This window comes from Ascaphus truei, chromosome 4 (genome assembly GCF_040206685.1).
Source record: "Ascaphus truei isolate aAscTru1 chromosome 4, aAscTru1.hap1, whole genome shotgun sequence".
NCBI classification, from domain to species: Eukaryota; Metazoa; Chordata; class Amphibia; order Anura; family Ascaphidae; genus Ascaphus; species Ascaphus truei.
In genome coordinates, this window is record NC_134486.1 from 411,439,713 (window position 1) to 411,466,002 (window position 26,290).

Genomic DNA, 26,290 nt, shown 5'->3' on the forward strand with positions numbered 1-26,290 from the left:
GGTTGTTTGAGTAGAGTATCAAAGACAGAGAACAGTCGGCGTGGGTTAGACTTGTGCATGTTGATTAGTGAAGAAAAGTAGGCTTGTTTAGCTTGCGAGAGGGCAGAGTTGAAACAGGATCGCATAAATTTGTAGTGAAGGAAGTCTGCGAGAGTGTGAGACTTCCTCCAGAGGCGTTCAGAGGAACGAATGGAGGAACGCAGCATGCGCGTGTGGGAATTTAGCCAGGGTCTAGGGTTAGAAGGGCGAGTGCGGCAGAGAGAAAGCGGGGCATGTAGATCAAGAGACGAGGACAAGACAGAGTTGTAGTTCCTGACCAGGTTGTCAGGGTCTGTAGCAGAGCTGAGAGAGGAGAGGGAGGAGCTTAAAGTGGACTTAAAGTAAAGTAAGTGAATAGAGCGCAGGTTTCTGCAGAACCGGGGGGTAGATGGAGGTGGAGAAGGGGATAAGCGAGATAGGGAGACTGAGATGATGGTCAGAGAGAGGAAAAGGGGAAATGGAGAAATTGGAGAGAGAGAAGTTATTAGTGAAAACCAGGTCTAAGTAGTGGCCATCCTTGTGGGTGCTGGCGGCAGTCCACTGTTGATGGCCAAAAGAAGAGGTTAGAGTAAGAAAGCGGGAAGCCCAAGGGAGAGAGGGGTCATCAATGTGGCAATTGAAGTCCCCAAGGAGAAGAACAGGGGAGTCTGAGGAGAGAAAGAAAGAGAGCCAGGATTCAAAGTGAGAGAGAAAGGCAGAAGGGGGATGAGTAGAGGTAGGTGGGCGATAGATGACCGCCACATGGACAGGGAGAGGAGAGAAGATCTGGACAGTGTGAGCCTCAAAGGAGGGAAAAGCAAGAGATGGAGGAATAGGAAGGGTTCGGAAACGGCAGAGGGGGAGAGCAGGAGCCCACGCCTCCACCCCTGCCATCAGTGCGCGGAGTGTGGGAGAAGGAAAGGCCACCATAGGAGAGGGCAGCTTCCAGAGCAGTGTCAGACTAAGTGAGCCAGGTCTCAGTTATAGCAAATAGGAGCAGAGAGTGATGGCACAGGTTACATGCAGTTCTATTACTGCAGCTATGGATTGAGCTGCAAAATGGGGACAGCAAAGATGGTGTAGGGGAAAACATATCAGTGTGGTGCACACACATTTAACCCCTTCAGTTCCAATGTGATTTAGGGTTAATCAGCCGGGTATAATGCCTTTATTAGTGGCCTGATTAACCCCCTATCGCCACAATATCAATGGGTTAGCTATAGTAAGAATAACATAATCTGCAAACAAAGATATTTTATAACACTCATCTTTTATTTTGATCCCTTGTGTATTTGGAGAGGCTCTGATGGTGGCCGCTAGGGGCTCAATTGTCAATGCGAAAAGAAGAGGGGAGAGGGGACACCCCTGCCTAGTCCCATTCTTAATTGTTATTAGATTCCCTTCCTGGCATCTTCAGCATAGCTGTTGGCGACTGCTAGAGAGCACGGACTCCCTGCAGAAAGACTCTGGCGAATCCAAATGCCTCCAATGTCTTATCCAGAAAGTCCCACCTTAACCTATCAAACGCTTTCTCCGCATCTAGGCTCAGCAGCATAGCTTTCGATCTGGATTTATGTATTTGATCAATAACATTAACAATGTTCCTTATATTATCTGACGCCTGGTGCTCGCTCACAAAATCCACCTGATCGTAGTGAATTAATCTTGGGAGTATTGGATTCAGTCTGTTGGCTAAAATTTTGGTATAGATTTTCAAATCCATGTTAAGTAGTGAAATTGGCCTGTAGCTACCAAAACATAGAGGATCCTTTCCCTCTTTAGGGATCACCACTATAATGGCCTTTGTCATCTATGGAGGAATTTGTTTTCCGCTTAGAAAATCATTAAATAGATCCAATAGATTAGGCCGTAAGATTCCTATAACATTTTTATAGTAGAGATTTGAGAAACCATCTGGACCTGGAGCTTTCGATGGCTTCAAAGTGCTGATCACTTTTTCTAATTCTACCGGGGTTATTTTTCCATTTAAAGTCTTAAGATCTTCTTCTGTCAATTTCGGGAGGGCACAATCTCTCAGATAGTCCTCAATCTGGTTCACACTCGAGACTTCAGCATTCGGGGTTGAATTGTCTAGGTCATAAAGATCCGTACAAAATTTAGCAAATTCCTCTGCTATCTTTAATGGATTGTAGGTCACGTCCCCCTTTTTCGTTTTCATATCGGGAACCGAGGCCCTAGCCTTAATCCCTCTAAATTTGTTTGCTAATAGACGATCTGCCTTGTCAGCCTTGTTGTAATACATCTGCCTAGTCCACTTAAGGGCCTTCTCTACATCCTCTAACTGTACTCTCTTGAATTCCTCCCTTGCCTGATTTAGGATTTTATATACTTTCCTTGTCTGTTTTTTTTTATGTGGGCTTTCTACAGTAACTTTATAATTTTCCCCGTTAAATATTTTTGTCTTTCCATTTTTTTTCTCTTTCTATACGATGCTATTGAAATAAGCTATCCTCTAACAGTGGCCTTATGTGCATCCCACAAAATCGCTGATGATTCTACAGACCCTTTATTTAACCAAAAATAGTTTTTAAGTGAATCTCCAATTTGTGTGCAAATCTCTGGATAATTTAGTAGAGTCATTCATTCTCCAATGAAATGACTGGATCTTGGCAAATAGTCGATCACACAGAATAGTCACCGGGGCATGGTCTGACCAGGTGATAGGGCCTATTTCTGAATGGACCAGTGTGACGGTGAGGGGGTATCCATGCTCAATAATAAAGGTTAAGCCCACTTTCTTACCCCTGATCCGTGTTTTGGGGTCCTAGAGTGTCAGCTCTTGGACCCGGGCATTGTTATTTATTTATTTATTTATAAAATATTTTACCAGGAAGTAATACATTGAGAGTTACCTCTCGTTTTCAAGTATGTCCTGGGCATTGTGTATGCATTACTGTGACTGTGTGCAAAATATGCGACAATTGCCCTTTTTTGTGTTTTACCTTTTCCAGAGGTGCTGGGATCAGGAGATTTTCAGGAGGTATGTTTCAGGGTTGGTTTGCCGGAGAAAGTCTTTACAAATTGTGGCTATGTATCTAGGTTCTCAAGTTATGAGATACCCCAGAAATGTATCTGAGAATCAAGTGAGATTCTCGGATACATAGAAACCCAAAGCTCTGGTCAGACCCCATCCTGAAAATGTTTTTGTGACTCACCACTAGGACGTCCTGCTTCAGCATAAACCAGGAAAAGGTAAAATGAGGCACAGGGCTCCCTGGCATAAAGAGATAATGCCCAGGTACCCTGAATCTAGTATCGGGGCGCAGGGGGTTACTCCAGCTCAGGATAAAGCTAAGAGTTTATTGGTGTGTAAGGAAAATGGTTAAGTCATGTTAGAATAAAACTGTGTAAATTAGGTTTTTAAAGTATAACAGGGATGGGCTAGAAAATGTAGAAACAGTTAAGGGTTTTTCACTCTCTCTCTCACCCCAACAGACTTAGTACATTTTAATAAAGACTTGTAGGAAAGTATAGGTTATTGAAACCAGCATGTTTTAAATGTAGGAGTTATGGTAACAATGTTTTCTGAATAAAGGGAAAAGATTAAAAAAACGCAGACATTTCACCAACCACATCAAAGCAGATAGCTAACTTTAGTTAGGAGCATCCTAGAAAGATGAAATTTTTGTGGGTATTACTGAGGTACGAACACATAAAGGGGTTATGTTTCTGAGCATTAACGTTCACCCCAAGAATTAAATGAATGCCCCTGTAATTTTGGTATTTTAAAGTTATAAGAGTAAGGAAATTAACATTATAGACAGAAGGGGATTCTCCTTCATTCAGTCCAGAACAGGAGATGACACTTAGGGTGGGTAATAATGGGCTTTGAAATGCATGGCAGGAAGGAAGCAATGCATAATTTAGACTTCTGAACCCCCTTGCTGATTTGGTCCCCCTATGTCTGGGACTGACATTCTAAGGTTTTAAGTGGGGAGGGGGAGAGGTGAACAGTTTGTCCTGACAAATGTCCAGGGAAGTAGGCTTGGCTAGGTATGCTAAGCGGCTGAAGTGCAAAGTTCACACATACTCAGTTACTATACTGAAGCTCTCTGCCAGGGTCTGTAGAGACTGTCAGAACCTGGCTATATATGGGATGATTGGTTCCCACGCCAAAGATTGGCTGCACATGATACAGATAAACTTTTGGTGTTTTTAAAAGACCGGGGCAGCCACTCAGGAAGTTAGTTCCATCTTACAGTTCCATCTTGTAAGAAGTTCCATCATGTGTGTGATTCAAGATGTGTTTCAATGATTCCAAGCTCTGAGTGTCATCTAAGTTGCTCAGAGGCTAAGGGCCTCATGCAGAGAGCAGCGCTATTTAAAATTGGAGAGGGGAATAAAATGTAGCTTTAATGGAGAGTTTTTTTCTCCATATGCAGAAAGGGCATAAAACTGCATTTAGAATCCTGTCTGCATATGGAGAGTTTCAACCAGCGATATGAGCGCTGTTGAAACTAGTGGGAAAAAATCGCGTTTTTTTTTTGTATTTTCCCTCTTGCTCCAGCTTCCTGCCAACTTTTTTTGGCGGAGGTAATTGTAGAATTTCTCTCCATGTTATTGGCGCGAACAGCCACTAGATGGCGATCGTGCCTTTCTGAATAGGGAAATTTTTACAACTGGAGAGAATTAGGTTCTCTCCACTCGTGCAGCGAGTTTCAAAAAAAAAATAAAAAAAATGGCGCTTTTTTTAATACTCGCCAGTACCTGCCTTTCTACAGGCATTTTTCTCCAAAAAATGCCGCTATTCACCTTACCGCTGCTCTCTGCATAGGCCCCTAAGTGTCCAGTTACAAAGACTCCAGAAGGAAGAGGCTTCTTGAAGGAAAAGTTGTTTGTGTGTGTGATGGTGCTCTGAAAGTGCTGGGACCAAATATAATGGAGGGAGTATAAGCTGGGTATATGAGTAAAATAATAGTACTAAACCTTTAAGTGGGCATAGGATACCCTGAAGGTTGGGGTGGGTTGTCCAAAGACACCCCCCCCTTCCTCATTGGGTTAGCCCCAGGTATTGTACTCACGTACTGCTTCTCCCCAGAATCTCCCTTCCAAAGCGTGCAGCTGTTGGTATAAAAGTTCCAAAGGCCAGGGTATGCAGTGCACAGCAAAGATGATAGGAGCAGGTCTTGCAATAAAAATCCTTTATTTGTAGATCATCTGGATGTGGGACAGCAGCAAACTTCAACGCGTTTCGTTCAGAGAGAACTTTTTCAAGAAGTGCTGTATGCTATAATATCATAGGTTTAAATGCAGCTGCCCGCCGGGTTTTCGCGCCAATAATGACGTCATTGCGCGTCATCAGACCAATGGGAATCATGCACGCCGCGCATGCGCCGCAGCATTCTGGGAGTCCCCGCAAGCCCCAGCCGCGCTCATCACGATCGGCACTCAGTGTGGAAGCTGTCCTGAGAGGCGTGCCGATCGTGATGAGCGCGGCTGGGGCTTGCGGGGACTCCCAGAATGCTCCGGCACGCGGCGCATGCGCGGCGTGCATGATTCCCATTGGTCTGATGACGCGCAATGACGTCATTATTGGCGCGAAAACCCGGCGGGCAGCTGCATTTAAACCTATGATATTATAGCATACAGCACTTCTTGAAAAAGTTCTCTCTGAACGAAACGCGTTGAAGTTTGCTGCTGTCCCACATCCAGATGATCTACAAATAAAGGATTTTTATTGCAAGACCTGCTCTTATCATCTTTGCTGTGCGCGGCATACCCTGGCCTTTGAAGGAAAAGTTGCCTGGATTATGTTGCTGTTTGTTTTGTAACTAAGAAAGATTCGTTTTGTATCCCAGTTTCCAAAGTAAGTGTTTCTTTCTTCTGTATTTTGTGTAATATTGTGTGTCTGCCTATTTAAGTGAATAAATTACAATTTATAATTACTCGTTTTGCACAATGAAATGATCCTGGTAATTAAGGTGTTAAAAGCTTGGTCTCCCGTGACAACCAGTATTTCTAGAATATTTGGATATACCAAAATATTATCGATTCGAGAGTATGAGTCATGCGGGGGCGAATAGAAAGAATAATCTCTCTGCCCTTTGTGCGAACAGTGCCAGGTGTCTAACAGGCCAAATTCTTTAATTAGCAATCTAAATTTCTTTGCTACATTGTAAGTCATTGCGGAGTGTGAATGCCCTGAATGTGTGGTCTTGTCCAGATCCGGGTCTGAGACCGTATTAAAATCGCCTCCTACAATATATAACTGTTCTTCATTATCCCCCATTGATTCCAAATTTTCCTTTAAAAAATCAATTTGTCCCTCGTTAGGTGCATATATATTCACTAATGTAATATGTTGGCCTGAGAGAAGACCGTAGACTACCAGTGACCTCCCTCCTTGGTCTCTCTTAACCTCCAATGTCTGAAATGGGATGCCCTGTCTTATCAAGATCGCAACCCCTCTTTTCTTACTAGTGAAAGACGAATAAAATACAATAGGGTATTTCCTGCTAAAATTGTTTGGGGGTTCTTGGTAGTCGAAATGTGTCTCTTGTAGGAAAACAATATCCGCATTCAGCTTTCTAAATTATTTTAATGCCAGTCTACGCTTACTATTACTATTAAGGCATTTGACATTCAGGGATACTAACTTCAATGATGTTTGACTAGTCATTGTCATTTTGCTCTCTCTCGTCAAAGTTGTGTATAAAATTATTTCATGGTTGTAGCGAGCAAAAAGGGAGGGACCAAAAAAAAGGGACTATCCCCCTCCGAGAACTTGGGAAAAAACAAAAACGAAACTATAATATGGGTGAAATCAGCCACTGATCCCAAATTTGCGACCAGACCCTACGTTGCCTGGCGAGCATATGGCCCTACTGGGGGTGACCTGACGTCGGGCATGCAGAGCTTTCACCCATCGTGCACACCCCACCTCTATCTGCTCTACCTCACCCGGCCGCCCCTTAACACAGTTTGATTAGAATATACATAAAGAATAAAAAAAAATCTAAAAGAGTGCACATCAATTCCTATCACCCGTGAGACGAATACATATATAAAACTTTTCGTTTTGATATATACTTATAAGGATAGACTTTCCGGCTAGAAGTATAAAGATATAAAAATATCAAACCCGGATTAACATTTTATCTTTACATATTCAGTGTTTTTAGCATTAAAATTTTCCCGAGTAGTAGATTGCTCTTGGTTTCTTGTTGAGGCTTACTGTCCTTTGTGTCTATGACCAAGCAAAAAAGAAACAGCTCTTCTAAATCTTTGGGCCAAATGGGGCCTTCTCACCCATCACCGGAAGTCTCATTCCATGTATTCGCCGGCTTCGTCCAAAGATCGGCTCTAGCAAACCAGCACCTGCAAGGCAGACCGCCGACTCCAAACCATATATCAAGCGAACCCTGTAGTAGATTGGGAAAAATAGAGAGGAAAAAACAAACAAATCCACAGTTCTGAGATAAAGTTCTTTGGACCTCCATGGATCGGTGATCAGGGAGACCGCCACAGACTCGCACTGGATCTTCCAGAAATCGGATTGACAACTGGGGGTCCCAGCGGGACCCTCTCAAAAATGTAGCCAGATCTGGCTCTTTCCTCTCCGGGTCACCCCCTCTTCGGCCTATCGGTCGTCCTCTGTGTTATCGCCTCGAGATCACTGTTGCCGACCCGATTTATCACTAGGGTCCTGACCAAGTGCTGACAGAAAGGATGCGGATTCCTTGGGATAACGAAGCGAAGCCCGTCTCCCTTCATGGTTGACAATTAGACGGAATGGGAAGGCCCATCGATATCGAATCCCCTTTTCCTGGAGTATCGCTGTCACCGGTCGCAATCCTTTTCATCTTTCTATTGTCAGCATGGACAGATCCTGGAAAATCTGAAGGGAGTGATTTTCAAAATCAATTGAGCCTCTATTTCTGCAACCTTTTATGATCTTATCCTTAGTCGCATATTGATGAAGCCTCAGTACAACATCTCTGCTTCTTTTGGGGTCATCAAATCTCGGACCCACTGCTTTGTGGGCTCTGTCCATCAACAAATCATTATCTTGTAATTGAGGATCAATTGACAAGAAAAGTCTCTTGAGATATGACTGCAGGGCTTCCGCGGACACCATCTCAGGGATTTGGCGGATTCATAGATTCTGCCTTCGTTCTCTATTCTTGAGGTCATCTATACCATCTCTCATGGCTGTTATCTCTTCGCTGAGTCACAGGACCTTGTCGTCAGTATTCACCTGATTTTGTAATGCAGCGTCCATCTTATTTTCAAGCTGTGTGGTTCTTTTGGTCAGTGAGGACACTTATGCTTTAAACTCCATCACAGCTCTGTCCAGGGCTAGCTGGAAACCGGCTTGCATCTCTTTGAGCATATTCTGCAAGTCTTGTTTGGTTATCATTGCATCACCCCCCGCTATGCCTCTATCCCTCTCTGCAGCATCACTCACCTCTGTGTCTCTTTCTGGGGTGCCTTTCTCTGCGTTTTTCTCCCTGTTGTAACGTTCTCTGCCATGTCCCCCTCTGCTCCAGCAGCTTGTTTGTGACTCACCTGGTCGGATCCTGATGTCGCACGCTCCCGTGCGTGGACCTCAGTGCCATCATTTTTTTTATTTTTGCCCGTTGTAGTCTGCCAACGGTTGAATCGGGACAGGGGGTCTCCATTCTCTTATTTTGCTTTGGGGGAGGCATCCCTGTGTATTTCCCTGCTTCCTGCCGCTACCCGTGGGTCTCTCCGTGGTGACGATCGGGTGTTATATCTAAGTATGGTGGACGGGATGCACGGAGCTCTTTCAACAAGCGTGCATCCACGTCGACGTCGCGTGCGCGCCCCCAGCCATGATTAATTTAACTTATATACATTGCTATAGTTACAAATGTTCAAATAGGACTAAGAGAATAATTATTTATTGTCCAAAGCCCCCTTTAAATCAATATAGAATTACCCTTTATATTTTACACGTAATCCTTGCTTTCTCTTGCCCTGTTCTTAGAGGTATGCTAGGAGCCCCATACTCAAAAAATCAGAGTGGAAACCACAGTCCAGTTTTGGTTAAGGATTGAACCTTGCAGCTGGCATCAACATTCAGGTGTAGAGTTGGGCAATATACTGCTATCATACACCTTGTAGTAAAACCTTGGTGATACAAATTGATGGTAAGTCAAAATATAGCATTACTTATTACCATGGTATTGGTATCTCCTTGGTGCTGGGATTGCAGGGATGTTTATTTAAGGCTGCCACATGTGGAGCTAGCTGTCACTGTGCAGCGAGACATGGTCCCCCTACTCCCTCCTTAAAGCCTACCTTATGTCTATGCTGCTTTGGGGCTGGTAGAGAGTTAGGGCGAAGATGTCTGGCATCTCTTTAAGACAGTGGTTTTAAACCTTTTTATGGTTGAGGAACAACATAATAACTTGAAATTCTGATGAACCCCAACCCTCTCTCCCCCCCTCACTACTTCCCCCTCTCTCTTCCCCTCTTACACTCCCCCCTCTTTTCTCTTCTTACACTCCCCCTTCTCTTCTCCTCTTACACTCCCCCTTTTCTTCTCCTCTTAGGCTGCGTCCATGGTGCCCACTCATCTGTAGCTGGAGCGAGACACGGCCTGTAGGATTGCGCGATGGAGGGCGTGCCGGAAGGCGTTCCTGTCATGTGAGTGGTTCACTCTCATTGGCTAAATCGCTCACATGACCAGGCCGTCGCACAGCAAAATGTAATTTATTTGATTCCTCGCGCGCTGCACAGTCTATGGCAACGCTCATTGCCTTACGGCATTTGATCGCACCGTGCTCAGACGCAATAACGATGGACGCGGCCTTACACTTCTCCCTTCTTCCTCTCTTACACTCCCCCCATTTCTTTCCCTTTTACACTCCTGTGGCGGGAGGGGGTTAACCAGGCCAATAATAAAGGTATTATGCCCGGCTAGTTAACCCTAATCCCTGTTGGGACTGAAGGGGTTACACTGTATTGTCCCCATCATAACATGTTTCCCCTACACTACCTTTAATGTCCAAAGTAATCAGCGCACATCGTTTCATAGGAAGAAAAGAGAAAGAAGAAAAAGAGCACAATAGTGAAGCAAGTTCACAACACAAAGCTTGTGTCTGTAGATGGTGAGATATGCACTTACATTTCAGTGCCTGTCTCAGGCATGTAAAGGTATCTTTTTTGAGCGTCCTCACCACCATGAAGTCATCACAATATTCAAAGGAGTTCTTTTTTCCAAGGTTCTGCTTTATATAAAATATCTGGAATGTGGTTTCACAAAACAATATTAAAATAAGGGCACGGACCAGTTCATGGTATTCCGCAACCTCCGGTGTCCGCGACAGTCACTTGCCGAACTGGTCGGCGTTCTATGTCACTTCCGGTTCCTGGTGCTTCAGTGAAACTGGTCCTCCCGGCAACCCTACGTGTTTCAACGGTGATTTGTCTTCGTCAGGGGTTAGATACTTCAACGGTGATCTCTTCACGCTGCACCACATCTACCTTTTTCAAGTTTGGACTTTGATTTAGTTAGAGCGCTTCCTTTTTTGTTTGTACTACCTTTATTGTCCCCATTTTGCAGCTCAGTCCATAGCTGCAGTGATGAGAAATTAATGAATGAAAATGTGCCAACTCTATTTGTGACACAAGGGAATCAATCCTTTAACATGCAAATATGTGAAGAGTGAATAAGCTGAGGGATTTTTCATCTCCGCACTTCAGAGGCACCCAGCAGAGTTGGTGCCTCAGTGTCTATGAGAAGTTCGGAGTTGAAAAGCATCAGAGATCCTAGGTTTTAGGATGGCCAGGATATTGTAAGTGCCACATACTTTACACGAAGTGTAAAGTATGGACACTTTACACTTGGTGGCCAAACCCCAGACTTAATGTCGCTAGGTGAAAGGTTGGACCCGGTGTGCTAAGGAGCTCAGGTGTGAAGTTCACACATACTCCATGCAAACCGGGATGCAACTTCTGCCCTCTTGGCAAGGTCCTGGCAAGTCGGGGATAGGTGGGAGAAATGTTCCCACGGGCGGGATTGGTTGTGCATGTTAGGTAGAGGACCCTTGACCCTATAAATATGTCTGCTGGTTAGTCCCTAGCAGATTCACCTGATTCATCAAAGATTTTACCAAGAAACGTCCAAGGTTTAGCGTCAGCGGTTCCGGAGTGTGAAGGGTTTACCTACATCGCAACGCAGATTTACACCCTCTGCTAGAATTCATTAGAGCTAAGGGTTTCCGAACGAACCCTGTAAGGACTGAATGAACTTTGTCCTTTGGGTGGAGATAGTGGGCTGGCAAGTTGCGCCCTTAGCCAAGGACCATCGCAGTACTCAAACCGCGCACCCGCTTGCATGCGTGCAGGGATGCTCAGAGACTTTGATTCGTTCTGTGGACATTGTATTTCGTTTCCCGATCCCAGTAAGTGTATTTTGACTGTAATTGTTTAGATTTTGTGTGTTTGTCTGAAAAGGAATAAATTACAATTTATTTTACTCATCTTGTGTGCTCAGTCCATTAATGTGTGCATAAGTCTTGGTCTCCCGTGACAACTCCACCCTCTGTATTGTGGAAAGCTTTTTTTACAAAAAAGCCATCACCATGCATTAGATCAGTGGTTCCCAACTTCAGTCCTCAAGAACTCTCAACAGGTCAGGTTTTAATGATATCCCTGTTTCAGTACAGGTGTTCAGTGAAAATGTATAAGCCGCTTACTGCGCCACCTAGGCTCAAGAAGGGATATCCCTAAAATGTAACTTGCTGGGGGAGGACTGGAGTTAGGAACCACAGCACTAGATAATAATGCTAATCACAAATGTATTTATAATGTATATTCCTTTGTTTGATGCTACCAGTCTTTAAGACCTACCTATTCCAAAGTTTGAGCCTTCTGACTCACTGTATAAGTACATTCCTTTTCTACAAACTAATTTGGCTTAACTCACTCTCATCCTTTTTGAACAGAGAACATACAGTACAACCCCTCTTATTTCCAGTCCTGGCAAACACTGAAACACAGCCTATTATTCACGATCATATGAAAGAGCTAAATCTAAGTGCCAAAGTCATGTCCGTTGTAAAATTTGACAGAAAGCCCAAGTAACATAAAATAGGCATATAATTGGTAGTACAATCATTAGTGTATTCAGTAAAATTGTTTACCCTTTCATAAACTTTTGGTGCTTCAAAAGTAAAGTCTTCAGGCTCGTCACCAGTGGGCTCAGGAACATCACGTAAAAAGTCTACAAAATAGGGTTCACTTTCAATTTCTGACACTACATCTGGATTCACATTTTCTTCTATAGCTCTTATAAGGGCTTTGTCAAACCAAGATTTGTCTTCATAGTTCACAAATCTAAAACACATCAAAAAGGTTTTAGGTAAGTTGTATGAATGCAACTAAAGCCTTACATATCAAGTGTTAATTTAAAGATTAACATTAAATGTTATACCTATCTGCAATCACTCTGTGACATTCATGCCTAAAAAGGGCTAGAAGAGTAGAAATTGTAGGGCAGTCCTCTGCTTTTATGGTTAACATTCCTTGCCAAATTCTTGAAAGGTCACGTAGATTAAAGATGTAATGAAATTTGGATGGTGTAGGAAGCATCTTTACCTGCAGGGCAATAAAAGGTGTTTCATTATAAGCTCATGGAATTACAGTATGTGTATCTTGAGACACAGAGCAAAACTCTGATTGCTCCCTTTAACTGCAGCACAACTACATGAAAAAGAAAAAAAACTATTAGATAAAGGTTTATTGCACCAATCTAGTTACGCTTACACCATGTTTTGCCACAATCACAACTCCAAGCCGCATCACCCATCAGGTTTCTCCAACTGTGGAGACTGCTTCTTCAAAGCATGGAGGCATGATGTACATCTGTGACAAGGGGTAACAGGAAGGAGTAGGTCAGTTGGAATATCCCGATGGATGGAGTGGCATAGTGATGGGATTGTGACAAGACTTTTTAGATTATTTTGAGAGAGCAATTTCAATGGAGCATTGTGACGGGAGGGGGTAACCAAGCAATACAATAAAGGTTAACCCCTCTAGTTACCCCTGAAACCGTGGGGCCGCTGGCAGCTAAATAGCACCATAAACCAGGGACAAGGGATTATACATGTGAAAAATAAAGCGACCCCTGCTTTTTTCTGTTTTCATGTTCCCGTGGCCCTAGAACTATGAACATTTGTATGTGTAAGTTTTAGGTGGGGTATTTGGGTAGAAATACAATTATTTTGTTTGCAGGAGCTTGGGGGCTGAAGTTACCAGTATTCCTTTAATTCTCCCCGACGAGAAGGCATGATTTGCCAGTACACGGGGTGAATTACATCGGGGCAACCCAGTGTCCCCCAGACTCCTGACTTTTGAGCCCAAATTAATTTCCCTTATAACTATAAGGTTCCCCAAGGTGCATACTTTATTAAAGTGTACTTTATAATGTTTTATACATTTGTTATAAGACTCTATACAGTCAGCCAGGGCATCAGCATAGACGCCGGCATGTATGTATAGAGTCTGTTGTTCAAAGAGGAGAGGATGTCCTGAGATGAGAAGACCTTTGGTGGGTGAAGAAGGGCAAATTACCAAGTCCGGAGAACAAAGGGCACCCTGTGGGGACACCTTTTGTATCTGCCAGACTTGGTGGAGCCTGCCCAGCAGGTGGCAATGAGTTTACAGAAGAAAAGGAACCTAATATATTAGCACTCAGTCAAACTAAATGTATAATGATATTGTTAAAATACTTTATTGGTAAACAATGAATAAAAAAATGGGCTTTGAAATAAAAATGTGTCAAACAGCACGTGACTGTGATAATTTGTAACTTAACTAAAGGAGTTAAGTAGTGTGTACATATGGAGATCCTTGATAGATATTAAGGATCTGATTCTATATATATATATAGCTTCCTATGGATATGGAGATAAGTCCGTGATGTAACCACCACACATATGATGTCAGTCCTGATGTAAATTCTCAGAGCGTGTGTTGATAAACGCTCTGAATCAAGGTGACATATATATGATGTATAGGTATAACATCTAAGCTAAGCAAGGCAGGAATCTATGTGTGACCATCTGTTAATGTGTGACTGCTGTATAAGTCCCATCCAAACACTGGAAGCTGCTTAATATTGAGGAGGCACTCTATAAGTATAACCCCTATATCCTGATGAAACAAAAGTCTATAGGTATGTACTCAGTATGATAATTGATGCAAACCCCCTTGATAGGGTACCTAAGACAATGTTTAGCCCTGGTATTGTAGACAAAAAAGTGGCTTGGCTACGGGACTAGTGAAGGGAATACTGTGCATCCACAATGAGGTCATAGGCAGCAAATCGTGTATATCCTCTGTACAAAATATATATTGGCTGCAATGGTAGTGTATAACATTAAGCAACACAGACCCCCATGTTTAGGGAAATGCTGGTAGGTAAATGCATACACCCATATGCAGCCAGACTGTGCTGGAGGTATGAACAGGTAATAGTATGGATCTTTAACATGCGGTAGATAAAGTTGCAGTGGTAAGTATAGTGTATACCAATACCCATATACACCCACCCAGTCAGGGAAGTGTTAAAGGGTAGTCTGCAATAGAAACACTCATGGATGGCTGATCCGTGAAGTTATTCACGGACAGAGATCCTTGAAAAGGGATGTAACCCCTTTAATTCCCGTCAGCCCAAATAGCACATAGAGATAATGTTTATCCAGTAGAACTTTCTCAATAGGATAATAGTTCCAATTAATATGGGCTAATTGTGCTAAGGGTCACTGAGAGGATCAGTAAACTAGTGCTTCTAACAAACCGGCATGCAACAGCTGATTGAGGCAGAGCCCCGGAGGCAGGTAGGTATCATATGGTGAGGTTTGGTGTAGACCGAAAACCCCCTATGGACCCCCTAATCAGCAGGTAAGTGCTAGATCACACATTTAAAACAGATGGAACATATGTATAATAACTGACAATGCATTGTCCCCTACATCAGCGCTGATCATCAGTATATCAGCGCTGATATGCTCGAGGACAAGCCTAACTGTATGGTGGATCGATAACGGCCCCTGTAATTCTGACATTTCAAAAATAAGATCCTGAGTTAGAGTTCTGCGCAACAACATTTCCTAAATTCTTAAAATGAGTTGTTAGATTAGCATCATTGGCTATGTGTAATTTAACATCTTGCGCAATCATAAATCAGGAAATTAGTATTTCCAATAAAATATTACTTTTGGGGGCCTCCCTTCAGTGTGCAAACACTCTGCATAGCAGAAGCAAGCTCTGCAACATCATAACAAAAAGAACAAACAGCAAGCATGCCAAGATAAAAAGAAAGCACACATTAAAGAGAGAGGAACTCAAGGGATAATTAAGCACATCAGGCATGCCAAATACATGAACTCCTTCTCTATAAATTCTCAATTTTCTTCTGCGAGGTCTAGATCTATTTTTCTGAAGAACAAGTATTGGCAGGTAGCACCTACGTATGCAATAATCAGCCACTGCATCACTGCAGCCATTTCATCCATGACTGAAAATGGTGTGCTCTTATAGTGTAACTGAATGTGCACCTGATGCATAATTGAGAAGTGTTCCTGAATTAAGAACAGCCATTAAACTAGCTTTAAATTGGCTGCTAATAATAGACAAGAGCAATGTAATGTGTAAATGCTCATGTTGAGCTCATTTAAATAAATTAGGGTGTAAGGGTCTCCTTATACTTAAATGACTTGCCTAGGCGCCACAATTTCCTTTGAAATAATAAATTCTATATAGAAATAAAATGAAAAGATGTTACCCAACAGGATACTTCTCAAACCTTTCCAGGAAAACGTGCTAAGATTTTCCACGGATGCAGTCTTGGTTTGTTGTGGAAAGGGAGCGATCCAGTCAGGGATACATCATGTAAATAAAAACATATAAAACAATGATTGTGCAGTATTGTGGTTATATATTGGCTTGTTTATGAATCTTGGCTCTAATAGAGAACCTACTTACAGCAACAGTAAAAAAAAATTCGCTTTTGTCTGACTCAGTCAGGTAGTAAGGAATTGGTGGTGTTTCTTTAAGGTAAACGTTAGCCTCATCCGGTCCTCGCACGTGCGAAACACCACCAATTCCTTACTACCTGACTGAGTCAGACAAAAGCGAATTTTTTTTACTGTTGCTGTAAGTAGGTTCTCTATTAGAGCCAAGATTCATAAACAAGCCAATATATAACCACAATACTGCACAATCATTGTTTTATATGTTTTTATTTACATGATGTATCCCTGACTGGATCGCTCCCTTTCCACAACAAACCAAGACTGTAAGGGTCTCCTTGACATCCTGCTGCTAGCCATAGTTCCTTTCTCTGTCCACTGGGTGTGCTGCTGGTTTCTGTCTGCTCTTGGGTTCCTCTGTCTGTCTGTCTCCTCTTGGTGCTCCTGTCCTCTGTCCTTATAGTTCCTGTTTCCTGTTCCTCCCTCGCCTTTGTGTGGTGTCAAACTCCTTATGCCCATGCTTCTGCCTCTGCTTCTGTTCCTGTTCCGTGTTGGTGTCCTGTACATTATTAAAGGCCCTTGCTGGTAATCTGGCTTGTCCCTGTTTGTTCCCTGCTCCCTGGTCTCAGTCCCTGTTCCCTAGTCGAAGTCCCTGCTCCATAGTCTCAGTTCCCCTGTCCTGACCCTGCCTTCCTGTTGCCGAACCTTGCTGGTGACCCTGACCTCGCTACCTGCCTCCTGCCTCTGACCTCAGCTTGTGACCCCGACCACGTTACCTGCCACCTGCCTCCGACCTCTGCTTGTGACCCCGACAACGCTACCTGCCGCCTGCCTCTGACTTCAGCCTGTGACCCCAACAATCCTTGCCTCCCCTGCTGTTCCAGCCACAGAGGTCCTATCCGCTCCAGGAGTCCCCCGTGACAAGGCCACTTCTGGACCTCGCTGGAACAGATCCCTCACCTGCCTGCTTCAGCAGACACCTTCCGCTTGCATTGGGTTGAAGGTACTTTTTTTTTTGGTGTTTGGAAATCCCACTTGGGATCCTGAAAGTTTTTGTTGCCGCAAAGAGTTCTGCAAGGAGGTCTTCCCCGCAGTACCTGTTATCGCAATTTCAGATTCTCAGACTTTCATTTCCTGGACAATGCTTGTCTCTACCTGCATTTCTGGGTTGGCCACTGCAGATTTTCAGACTTGCATTTCTAAAAACAGACTTCCTTTTGATATCTTTGCTTGGGTATACCACTGCTGGTTCTCAGGGTCCATTTCCAAAAGACAAAAGTGCTCCCATTATTTTGTTGCTGCATGCTTTGATTTCACTTTAATCTATGTTATTCCTATGCGTTTATTCTAAAGTTTGAGATGTAACTGCATGTTTCTCTGTCTTTAGTTTTTCTGCAATCTTTGATATTCCTATGCCTGATTCCAAAGTTTCAGATGTAACTGTAAGTTTTTGACTATGGTTTTCCCTGCAATTTATGATATTTCTGTGACTGGTGCTAAGGTCTGAAATCTAAAGGTCAGCTCTTCTATCTTTTGTCTCCCAGTTGTGCCTAATATTTCTGTTGTTCATTCCAAAGCTTCTGCTTTAAAGACACATTTCCTCTTAACTGGTTTCTTGGGAAGTTTGGTTTCTCCATGTCTGAAGCTATGGCTCCACTTTGAAAAAAGTCTTGAGCAATAAATGTGAACACAGTACCACTGTAATAAACCGTGACTTTCAGAGCACTCGGCGCATCCCCACCTTATCCCGACCCACGATCAGGTCTCCTGCTTCCTCCGCCTCCTGCAGCATGTCTCGTGTACCGGTGAATGTCTGTCCTTCGTCTAGGGGCGTGGGCCTGCCCACTGGCACATCGGCTGAGCATAACATCTTGTCGGATCGCTATCTTATCTTGCCTGATCTTGCCTGTTCCCTGGACTCTGCTCTTCTATTCTCCTGACCCCGGCTACGAACGACGATCCGCACCTCTCCAACCCAGACTATGGCAAAGTGCCTGCAACGATCCGCACCTCTCCTACCCAGACCTCGGCAAGAATTTCTGACTATTCTATTCTCTCCAACCCCGACTTGGCTATCTTGACCAATCTACACTCCAGACGCGTCCCGTGGCTGGAGGTTGGCATTATATATCAATCCCCACCTCGGCCCTGTGGTCACGCCTTGTTTGTGGTGAGCACTCTGTTACAACTACTGATTCTTCAGAGCTTCTCAAAGCAAAGACAAAGAAAAATAAGAAAGGATGTGTTACAGTGGAAGTTACAGAAGGAATTAAGGATGACCCTTCAACATCAGGGAAGCCTGCGTTAGAAGTGAATAGAGATATGCTACACTCTAAGGAGACTCACAGAATCATCCCAGGAATAGTGGAAAAGAAAGAGGACGCCTTTAATCAAGGTAAAAGAGCCCTAACCCAGGCACCTTAACCCACAGGGAATGAGATAGATTGCCTCTAAAGACAACTAAATAAAGAGCAAGAGGCCAAGGCTGCACTACAGAAGTGTCTATCCACAGCAATTGCTAAATCTGTATTGTAGGAGAAAGAGAACCATCAGTTGAAGAGTGACCTGGTTATGTCAAGAAAGTTGCAGAAGGCATATACTGATATTGCCAAAGACCAGGGCTCCTTTGATCAACTTAACACCACGCTGGAATTCTTTGAAAAAGAATTTCACGAGCTTTGTACAGAGCTGGGAGCCTCTCGGGAGGAGATTTGCGACTTAAAAACAGAGATGGAAGCCTCCCAGAAGGAGAGACATTCTGTGAGATAGGCCTTCGAAGGGTTGAATAGTGAGCTTGAAACTATAAACCAAATGTACAAGACCCTCTCTGTCCAAGCCAATGAAGGAGATAAGAGACTCCATGAATTAGAAGAGGAGAAGAGACTATTGATAGAATAAAAGTCAAGGATGCATTTGGCACTGGTAGAAGCGGAGGGTGCCTTGGAAAAAGAAAAGGATCAGTTGGAGAGTGACAGGGTGATCTTGTCAAATAAGTTGGAGAAGGCCTATGTTTATTCTAGTACCAGAGTTTCATGGATCAAGTTGGCGAAGCTCTGGAAGCATCTCAGAAAAAAGTTCACAGACTTAGTACCGAGCTGGAACACTCTTGACAGGAAGGCCACGGTCTAGACACAGAGCTGTGTACAGTGAGGGATGCCTATGAGACGGGCCTAGGGGACATAGAGTCAGTAAAGAAAGAGAACATAAACCTGAAGTAAGAGGTAATGAATCTGACTAGTCAGGTCAGTGGAGAGACTGAGAAGCTTCACAAGCAGAGAATATGATCCAGAGACTGCTGCAAGAACTGCATGCAAGTCTGCAGAACGCCAAGAAGAAACAGGTGAATGCTGAGGAGAAGCAGCGAGTTCTGCAGGAAGAAAGTATCCAGACTGCTAACAAAGTAAAGATGCTACAAGAGCATTTGAGTACACAGTGTGTACCCAGAGAGCAGCATGAGGAGCTGAAGGCCACACTGAGCATAACCAGAGCCTCGCTGGAGGAGGAGCTTAGAGGTCAGGTAACTATGTAGAAGAGGAAGCATGAGGCGGTCCAACAACTGAAACAAGAGCTAGAGGAGCAGAGACACTGCTCCATCCCCAACAGTCAGTACACCCAGGAGAAATAAACCTGGAAAAGGCAAGCTGCTGGGACCCTAGCGAAGGAATTGGCAGAGCTCCAAAACATAATGAAGGATACGTGGAAGCAAGCTCAGAGCGAGGACAGTGAAGAGATGAGGCCCTGAGAGGAGAATTGCAGGATGCACTCAAACAGGGTTCTCTCGCTGAGGAGTGGAACTTGCAGCAAAGCCTAGAAGTGGAAGAGCTAAATCTGGCAGCTGAACATACATCCCAGCAACTCAAAGCACTGCAGGCGCAGATTACTGAGCTCAAGGTACAGCTCGCAAAAAAGGAAGAAAGAGAGGAGGTGTCTGTCCATCAAGTGGCTGGCCTGACACTGCGCTATGAGGTCAAAATGGCTGATGCCTGCGAATTGCTGGACCACACAGCCCGTGAGAAAGCCTGGCTGCAGCTGGAGTTGGACAAGGTCCGGGAGGAGTACCGGCAGCATCAGGTCAGAAATAAAGAAAAGGAAAAAGATTTAAGCCTTGCTCTGAGTCAGCTGGGAGATGTGGAATCGCGAATCAACTCCAAAGAAGCTGAACTGGCAACTGCATTGAGTGGGAAAAGAAATGCAGAAGGACAGCTTCAAGAGCTGAAAACTCAAATAGCTGGTCTTAGATGCTTATTAAGTGATACTACGAAACGGCAGGAGACACGGAGAGTAGAAACAGATTCCGGACATCAGACAGAAATCAAAAGTAAGCTGGCAGAGGCTTTGCAAGACCTGAGCAAGTGTTACAAGGAACAGACATTTAGTGCTAAACTGAAGTCTGAAAATATGAAGTTGGAGAAAGAGATTCCAAAACTAAAAGAGATATGTTGGTCACAAGGAGAGACCAGGGAGAGTGAGCTCAGTGTCCCCACTGACTCGTGTGAAGGGCCTGGTGTGCCCATTCCTGATGCCCATGTTCCTGATGTCCATGCCCTTGCAAATGAGTTGAGCGTGCCCATCGGGAAGTTCTTCATTCCAGGACTAAAAGAGATGTGTTGGTCACAAGAGGAGACCACACAGGGGGGACTCAATGTCCCCACTAACTCGTGTGGAGAGCCTGGTGCATCCGTTCCTGGTGCCCGTGTTCCTGATGTCCATGCCTCTGCATTTAAGTTGGATGCACCCATCTGGAAGTTCCTTGCAGCGCCCGATGTGCCAGTTGCTGATTCATGTGCCGTCGTGGTGGGGACAAGTGTTTTGCTCATCGACAAACCACCAGAGGTGGGTCACCCTGAGTCCACTTTTCATGAAGGCCTCCAGGAAGAGCCTGGAGGATCATCCGGAGAACGCTATTGAGAGAGAGGAGTAATGTCAGGGTCTCCTAGACATCCTGCTCCTAGCCATAGTTCCCCTCTCTATCCACCAGGTGTGTAACTTGTTTCTGTCTGCTCTGGGGTTCTTCTGTCTGTCTGTCTGTCTCCTCTTGTTGCTCCTGTCCTCTGTCTTTATAGTTCCTGTTTCCTGTTCCTCCCTCGCCATTGTTTTGTGTCAGACTCCTTATGCCCATGCTTCTGCCTCTGCTTCTGTTCCGTGCTGGAGTCCTGTACATTATTAAAGGCTCTTGCTTGTAATCTCGCTTGTCCTTGTTTGTTCCCTGCTCCCTGGTCTCAGTCCCTGTTCCCTAGTCTAAGTCCCTGCTCCAAATTCTCAGTTCCTGCTCCCCTGTCCTGCTCCTTCCTTCCTGTTGCCGAACCCTGCTTGTAACCATGACCTCGCTACCTGACTCCTGCCTCCGACCTCTGCTTGTGACCCTGACGACGCTACCTGCCTTCTGCCTCTGACCTCAGCCTGTGACCCCAACAATCCTTGCCTCCCCTGCTGTTCTGGTCACCAAGGTCCTATCCGCTCCAGGAGTCCCCCGTGACATAGGACAGACATGCTTCCGCTCTGCCCGTCAAGTCATAAAATTATTGTGCCCCATACAAATAGTGGTTTACGCCTATTTTTAACCAATTCAAAATCAGGGGTCTTTATTTTATAAGACACAACCCCCCATGTAGCACCTCCGCAATGAGTTTGCGCTATGACTTCTGTCGTAAGTCTAAACGCTAAACTGGCCTCATAGTTTTCCACAAAATCTAAAAAGAAATATGTTGTTATTAGAGCAAAAGATATATTGTGCTATCTCTCTCCTCCCCTCTGCCTCCAAGCTACTTGAGCGGCTGGTATACAACCGATGGACTCACTTTGTCTCCTCCAACTCCCTGCTTGACACTTTGAATTCTGGATCCATCTTCTACACTTCACCAAAATAGCACTTACAAAAGTGGCCAAAAGCAAACACTTAGCGAAGTCTAACGGTCACTTCTCCTTAATAATTGTCCTAGATCTCTCTGCTGCGTTCAACACTGTTGATCACCCACAGTCGTCTCCTGGTTAGCATCCTACCTATCCAGCCACGCTTTCAGTGTTTCCTTCTCTGTTGTCTCCTCTTCACTCTCTTTCTGTTGGGGTCCCACAATGCTCTGTCCATGAACCTCTGTTATTCTCAGTCTGTTATTCTCAGTCTAAACCTTGTCTCTTGGGGAACTAATACAATCTTTTGGCTTTCAGTATCATCCCTATGTCAATGGCACCACAATGTACCTCTTCTCCCCTGACCTTTCCCTCTGTCTCTGGTCCTGTGTCATCAACTGTCTCTCCCCAATATCCTCCTGGATGTCCTATCATTACCTGAAGCTTAACATGTCCAAAACAGTACTAATACTCCTTCCCCCTTCCATTGCCACCTCCACACCCAAACTCTGTCTCACTGTTAATAAAATCACAATCTCATCACCACTCCAAGCCCGCTGCCTAGGTGTCATCTTTGACTATGCCCGCTCCTTCATTCTTTACATTCACTTCATCACTGCCATTTCCACCTCAGAAAAATCGCTAGGATAGGCTAGTCCCAGCGTGACTACTGCAAACTTCTCCTAGCAGGCATTACCCTTGTCCACCTGTCCCAACACTAATCCATTCAAAATGCTGCCGACAGGCTCATCTACCTCACTCACAGCTTCACTTCTGCTGCACCACTATGCAATTCCCTTTACTGGCTTTCTATATCCTCTAGAATCAAATATAAAACCGTAGTTCTGATTTACTGTACAAAGCTCTCAATGACACTGCCCCCGCTTAAATCTCTGCACTCTTCGCAGGTGATACTGTATGCTCAGCTGCATTTAATTTCACAGAATCCCTGGCTGCAGTGGAAGCACTGTATGCTAAGAGATAATGGTGAAATGTATGTGCTCAGAAGTTATATTTGTATTTGCTGTCCTCATCCCCAAATACAGTATATCCGTAAACGTATGCTACGTTCTGCCAATGACATCTGCCATTCATTCTAACTTATTACCTCCTCTCAGTCCCGCCTACAAGACCCCTCATGCTGCACACTCACTCTGGAATATCCTACCACATAAAATTAGACTCTCCCCAAGCTTTCAGAAATTAAAAACTCCCTGAAAATTCACCTTTTCGATGAAGCCTATTTGGTATACCCCTAATACCCACCACACCCCTCCAACCCTATTGGGACCAGCTCTGCGGCTGGACCAAACTCCACACTAACACCCAATAACATCCACAACCCAAAACTTAATGGGATCAGCTGTGCAGCTGGACTATGCTCCATCCTTAGGCTTACTACGTTCGACAATGAGCAGCCACTTTACCTATGCCTTGCCCCTTATTTCTACTAGATTGTAAGCTCTTACGAGCAGGGCACTCATTCCCCTTTGTATCTGTTTGCGCTTGTTTGTCTTTATTTGGTATGTTAATCTGTTTATGTAATATACATAGCCCTGTCCCCCCCATTGTACCGTGCTACGGAATATGTTGGCACTTTAAAAATAAACGATAATAACAATAATATGATCTTCTTGTAGCCAAATAGAATATCTGAAAAGAAGAAATCTAGGAAAATAGAAAACATCTATTACAAAGTATTTTAATGTACCTTTGTCATCTGCCAAAGGGCTCTAGCTGTTGGCACTAATTTCTTTGTTAGTTCGCATATTACTGGTTTGAATTTTCTACAAGGATGAAAATATCCGCACCCAATAATTCCTGAAAGTAAAAAAAATGTTTCTTAAACTTCTGTAAGACACTGCTCTAAACTATGTTTCTTTCCTACTATATGTACTGTAGTAAAGGATTTTTTTAAAAAAATCACAAATGACTTGGTTATAAAATAGGACTCTGCAATTTACAGTAACATACAGTACATTAGAACGTGAAAACTGCAGGTGTATGTCTATGTGCTTTCAGTTTATATCAGTTTGGTTCAGGTAATTGCAATGGCTTAAAGAATCAAGATGATGTAAGTTCTTGAAAAATTCACTCAAAGGACACCAAGTCACTCGGAATGCTAGATGGAGTTAAGATAATCTGTTATATCTGCTAATATTATACAGTGACTTGCACATACTGTATGCTGAAAACTGTGCAAGCCTGTGACAAGTAATGTGTTGCAGGACCCAACACCACCTGAGGTATATATATTAACATTTGCTGGATTTGTTTGCAGATGAATGGCTTGTGAATATCAGTGATCAATAATTGTTAAATTAAATTACCTACAAACCGTTTGCATGTATCCCCTATGTAATATAATTAAAGGTGCAACTCCAGAAAGCCAGTCATAAAACATTCTTTTGTAAAGAATTGAACAGTTTAATTAGCTTCCCTAAACAAATATAATAATATATAAAATATATAAAATAGCAAAGATTTAGCAACTTTTTTGAGAGGATATCAATTACAAATTGAATTACTTACAAGTATTTAACAGTACAAATAATAATATTTTAATATTAATATGGTCATACACACAAATATTTGTAATGTTCTGTGGTTGTTATAGGGTTCACTTTAAGATCATGCCACTTTTCTTATGGGTGCCAAACATTTATTACACTGTAAGGACCCCTTTGAACAATAAAATTCACTACAAAGTTGCAATCACAATTATATTTTTTTTAAAACCACTCGTTCTTATTGTGACAGTAAGGGGGTACTGTCACGGGAGACCAGTGCTTATAACACAAAAATACACCTGGATCCTTTGATTGAACAAACCGTGAGATAAAATAAGTTGTAATCTATTCACACAAGAAACACACACAGCTGGATTTACAAAATAACACGAAACAACACTTACTGGGATGGGTCAAAACGAAATAAAAGGTTTCCAGAACGAAAGTCCACGAAATATAGTCTCTAGGCATCAATTCCCATAAGCGGGGTTGCTGCACAAAAAGAGCCGTGTAACCGTCCTTGGCTAAGGGCACCATTTGCAGCCCCTGTTTCTCCGCCGAAAAGAATATTTTCGTTCTGCCCTTGCAGAATTCGTTTCCAAGTCCTTAGTTCTAGCGAACTTTCGTAGCGGGGTACAATCCTTAGTTGCGATGGAATCGTCTCTGTACCGTACACTATACCTTCAGATGGATCACAGTTGGACACCCACCCGATAGCCTGCATGGGCTTTTAAAACCCTCCCAAGCCTATCTGGGTAATACACAGCCAATCTTGGCGTGGGAAGCAAATTCCCACCCAATGGCAACTTTGCCAGCAGTTCCTGCAGCCGGGCAAAGGGCTTCACGGTATGCCAAGGGTCATGCACTAACCTCACACTTAACTCGCTTAGCATACCTGACCAAGCCCCCTTGCACGGCAGAAGAATGCTTAGCTTTCCCCAGGATAACCGGACATCTGCTAGGCAAACTGTTTATATACATTTTCTGACATTTAACACTTTCACCAGGTCGGTACCTTTTGAAGCCCCGGACTTCTGCAGACACTCCGGAGTCATCTCCACAGGGAGGCGCAGAAGTCCGGACTTATATTATGCATGACCCATCCCTGGGATGGTTGACCATAAATAACAAAAATGAATGCTTAATGTATCCGCTGTCCTGCCTGACTGAAGTGTAAATGTCCCAGTTCCTATAACTTTAAGATACTAAAATCAGAGCCACTTCTCATTTATGCCTTTAAATAAATGTTAGAGTTTCCTAACTCTCCCTGTTAAATAATTACCCCCTAGGACACTGCATGTCAAAAATCAGCGAGCTAGGACATTCCTATCAAAAGTTAGATACAGTTAATTATGTGAGGGCTGTGATGTGATTTGTGGTTTAACTTTTCCCCGGTCTGCGGTTTGGAGCCGGGATGCAATGTTGCATTGCCCGGACTCAATCAATAACCGCAGACGCACTTCTCCAATTGACCTTAATGGGATAACGAGACCACATTACACATTGTTGCAATCCAGCAGCTTTTGATGACCGCAGACCACTTAACCACTTTAGCTCGCGGTTAAGGCTTCCCTTGCTTGTCTACGGTTACACAGAGATACATGGTTGCAATGCCGGGCCTCACCACATAACCTCAGACACGCTTACCCAATTTACCCTTTAAACAGTGCCAGAAGCCCCTTATTCATAGTGGGCATATTTTAGACATGTTATTGCACATTACTAGGACTGCAGTCAGCCCTGGGCTGCAGAACTGACACTCTACAGTCATATGATTTATACTTGTGTGCCCCTTATACCTGACGGGATACACACAGACTGTTCTAACATAATTACAGGGCTGTGAAAACAAACAAGCAATGGGGGAGCATGGGATTATAGAAGCATATATAAAGACGATATGATATTGACAGTAGTTCCAAAGGTAAGGTAGGGGGTAGGATATATATA

General features: G+C 43.7%; 1 protein-coding gene across 4 annotated transcripts in view; it reads right to left on the reverse strand.

Annotated features, from left to right (window-relative positions):
* Window positions 1-26,290, reverse strand: part of DNAH8 (dynein axonemal heavy chain 8) — a 1,091,167-nt gene that overhangs the window by 284,947 nt on the left and 779,930 nt on the right. For all 4 annotated transcript variants that reach the window (XM_075598772.1, XM_075598771.1, XM_075598773.1 and 1 more), the window contains 3 exons: window positions 23,542-23,651; window positions 12,443-12,606; window positions 12,153-12,345 (listed from right to left, as the gene is read on the reverse strand). In XM_075598772.1, the coding sequence (XP_075454887.1) occupies window positions 12,153-12,345; window positions 12,443-12,606; window positions 23,542-23,651 (467 nt within the window). The remainder of the gene's footprint in view (window positions 1-12,152; window positions 12,346-12,442; window positions 12,607-23,541; window positions 23,652-26,290) is intronic.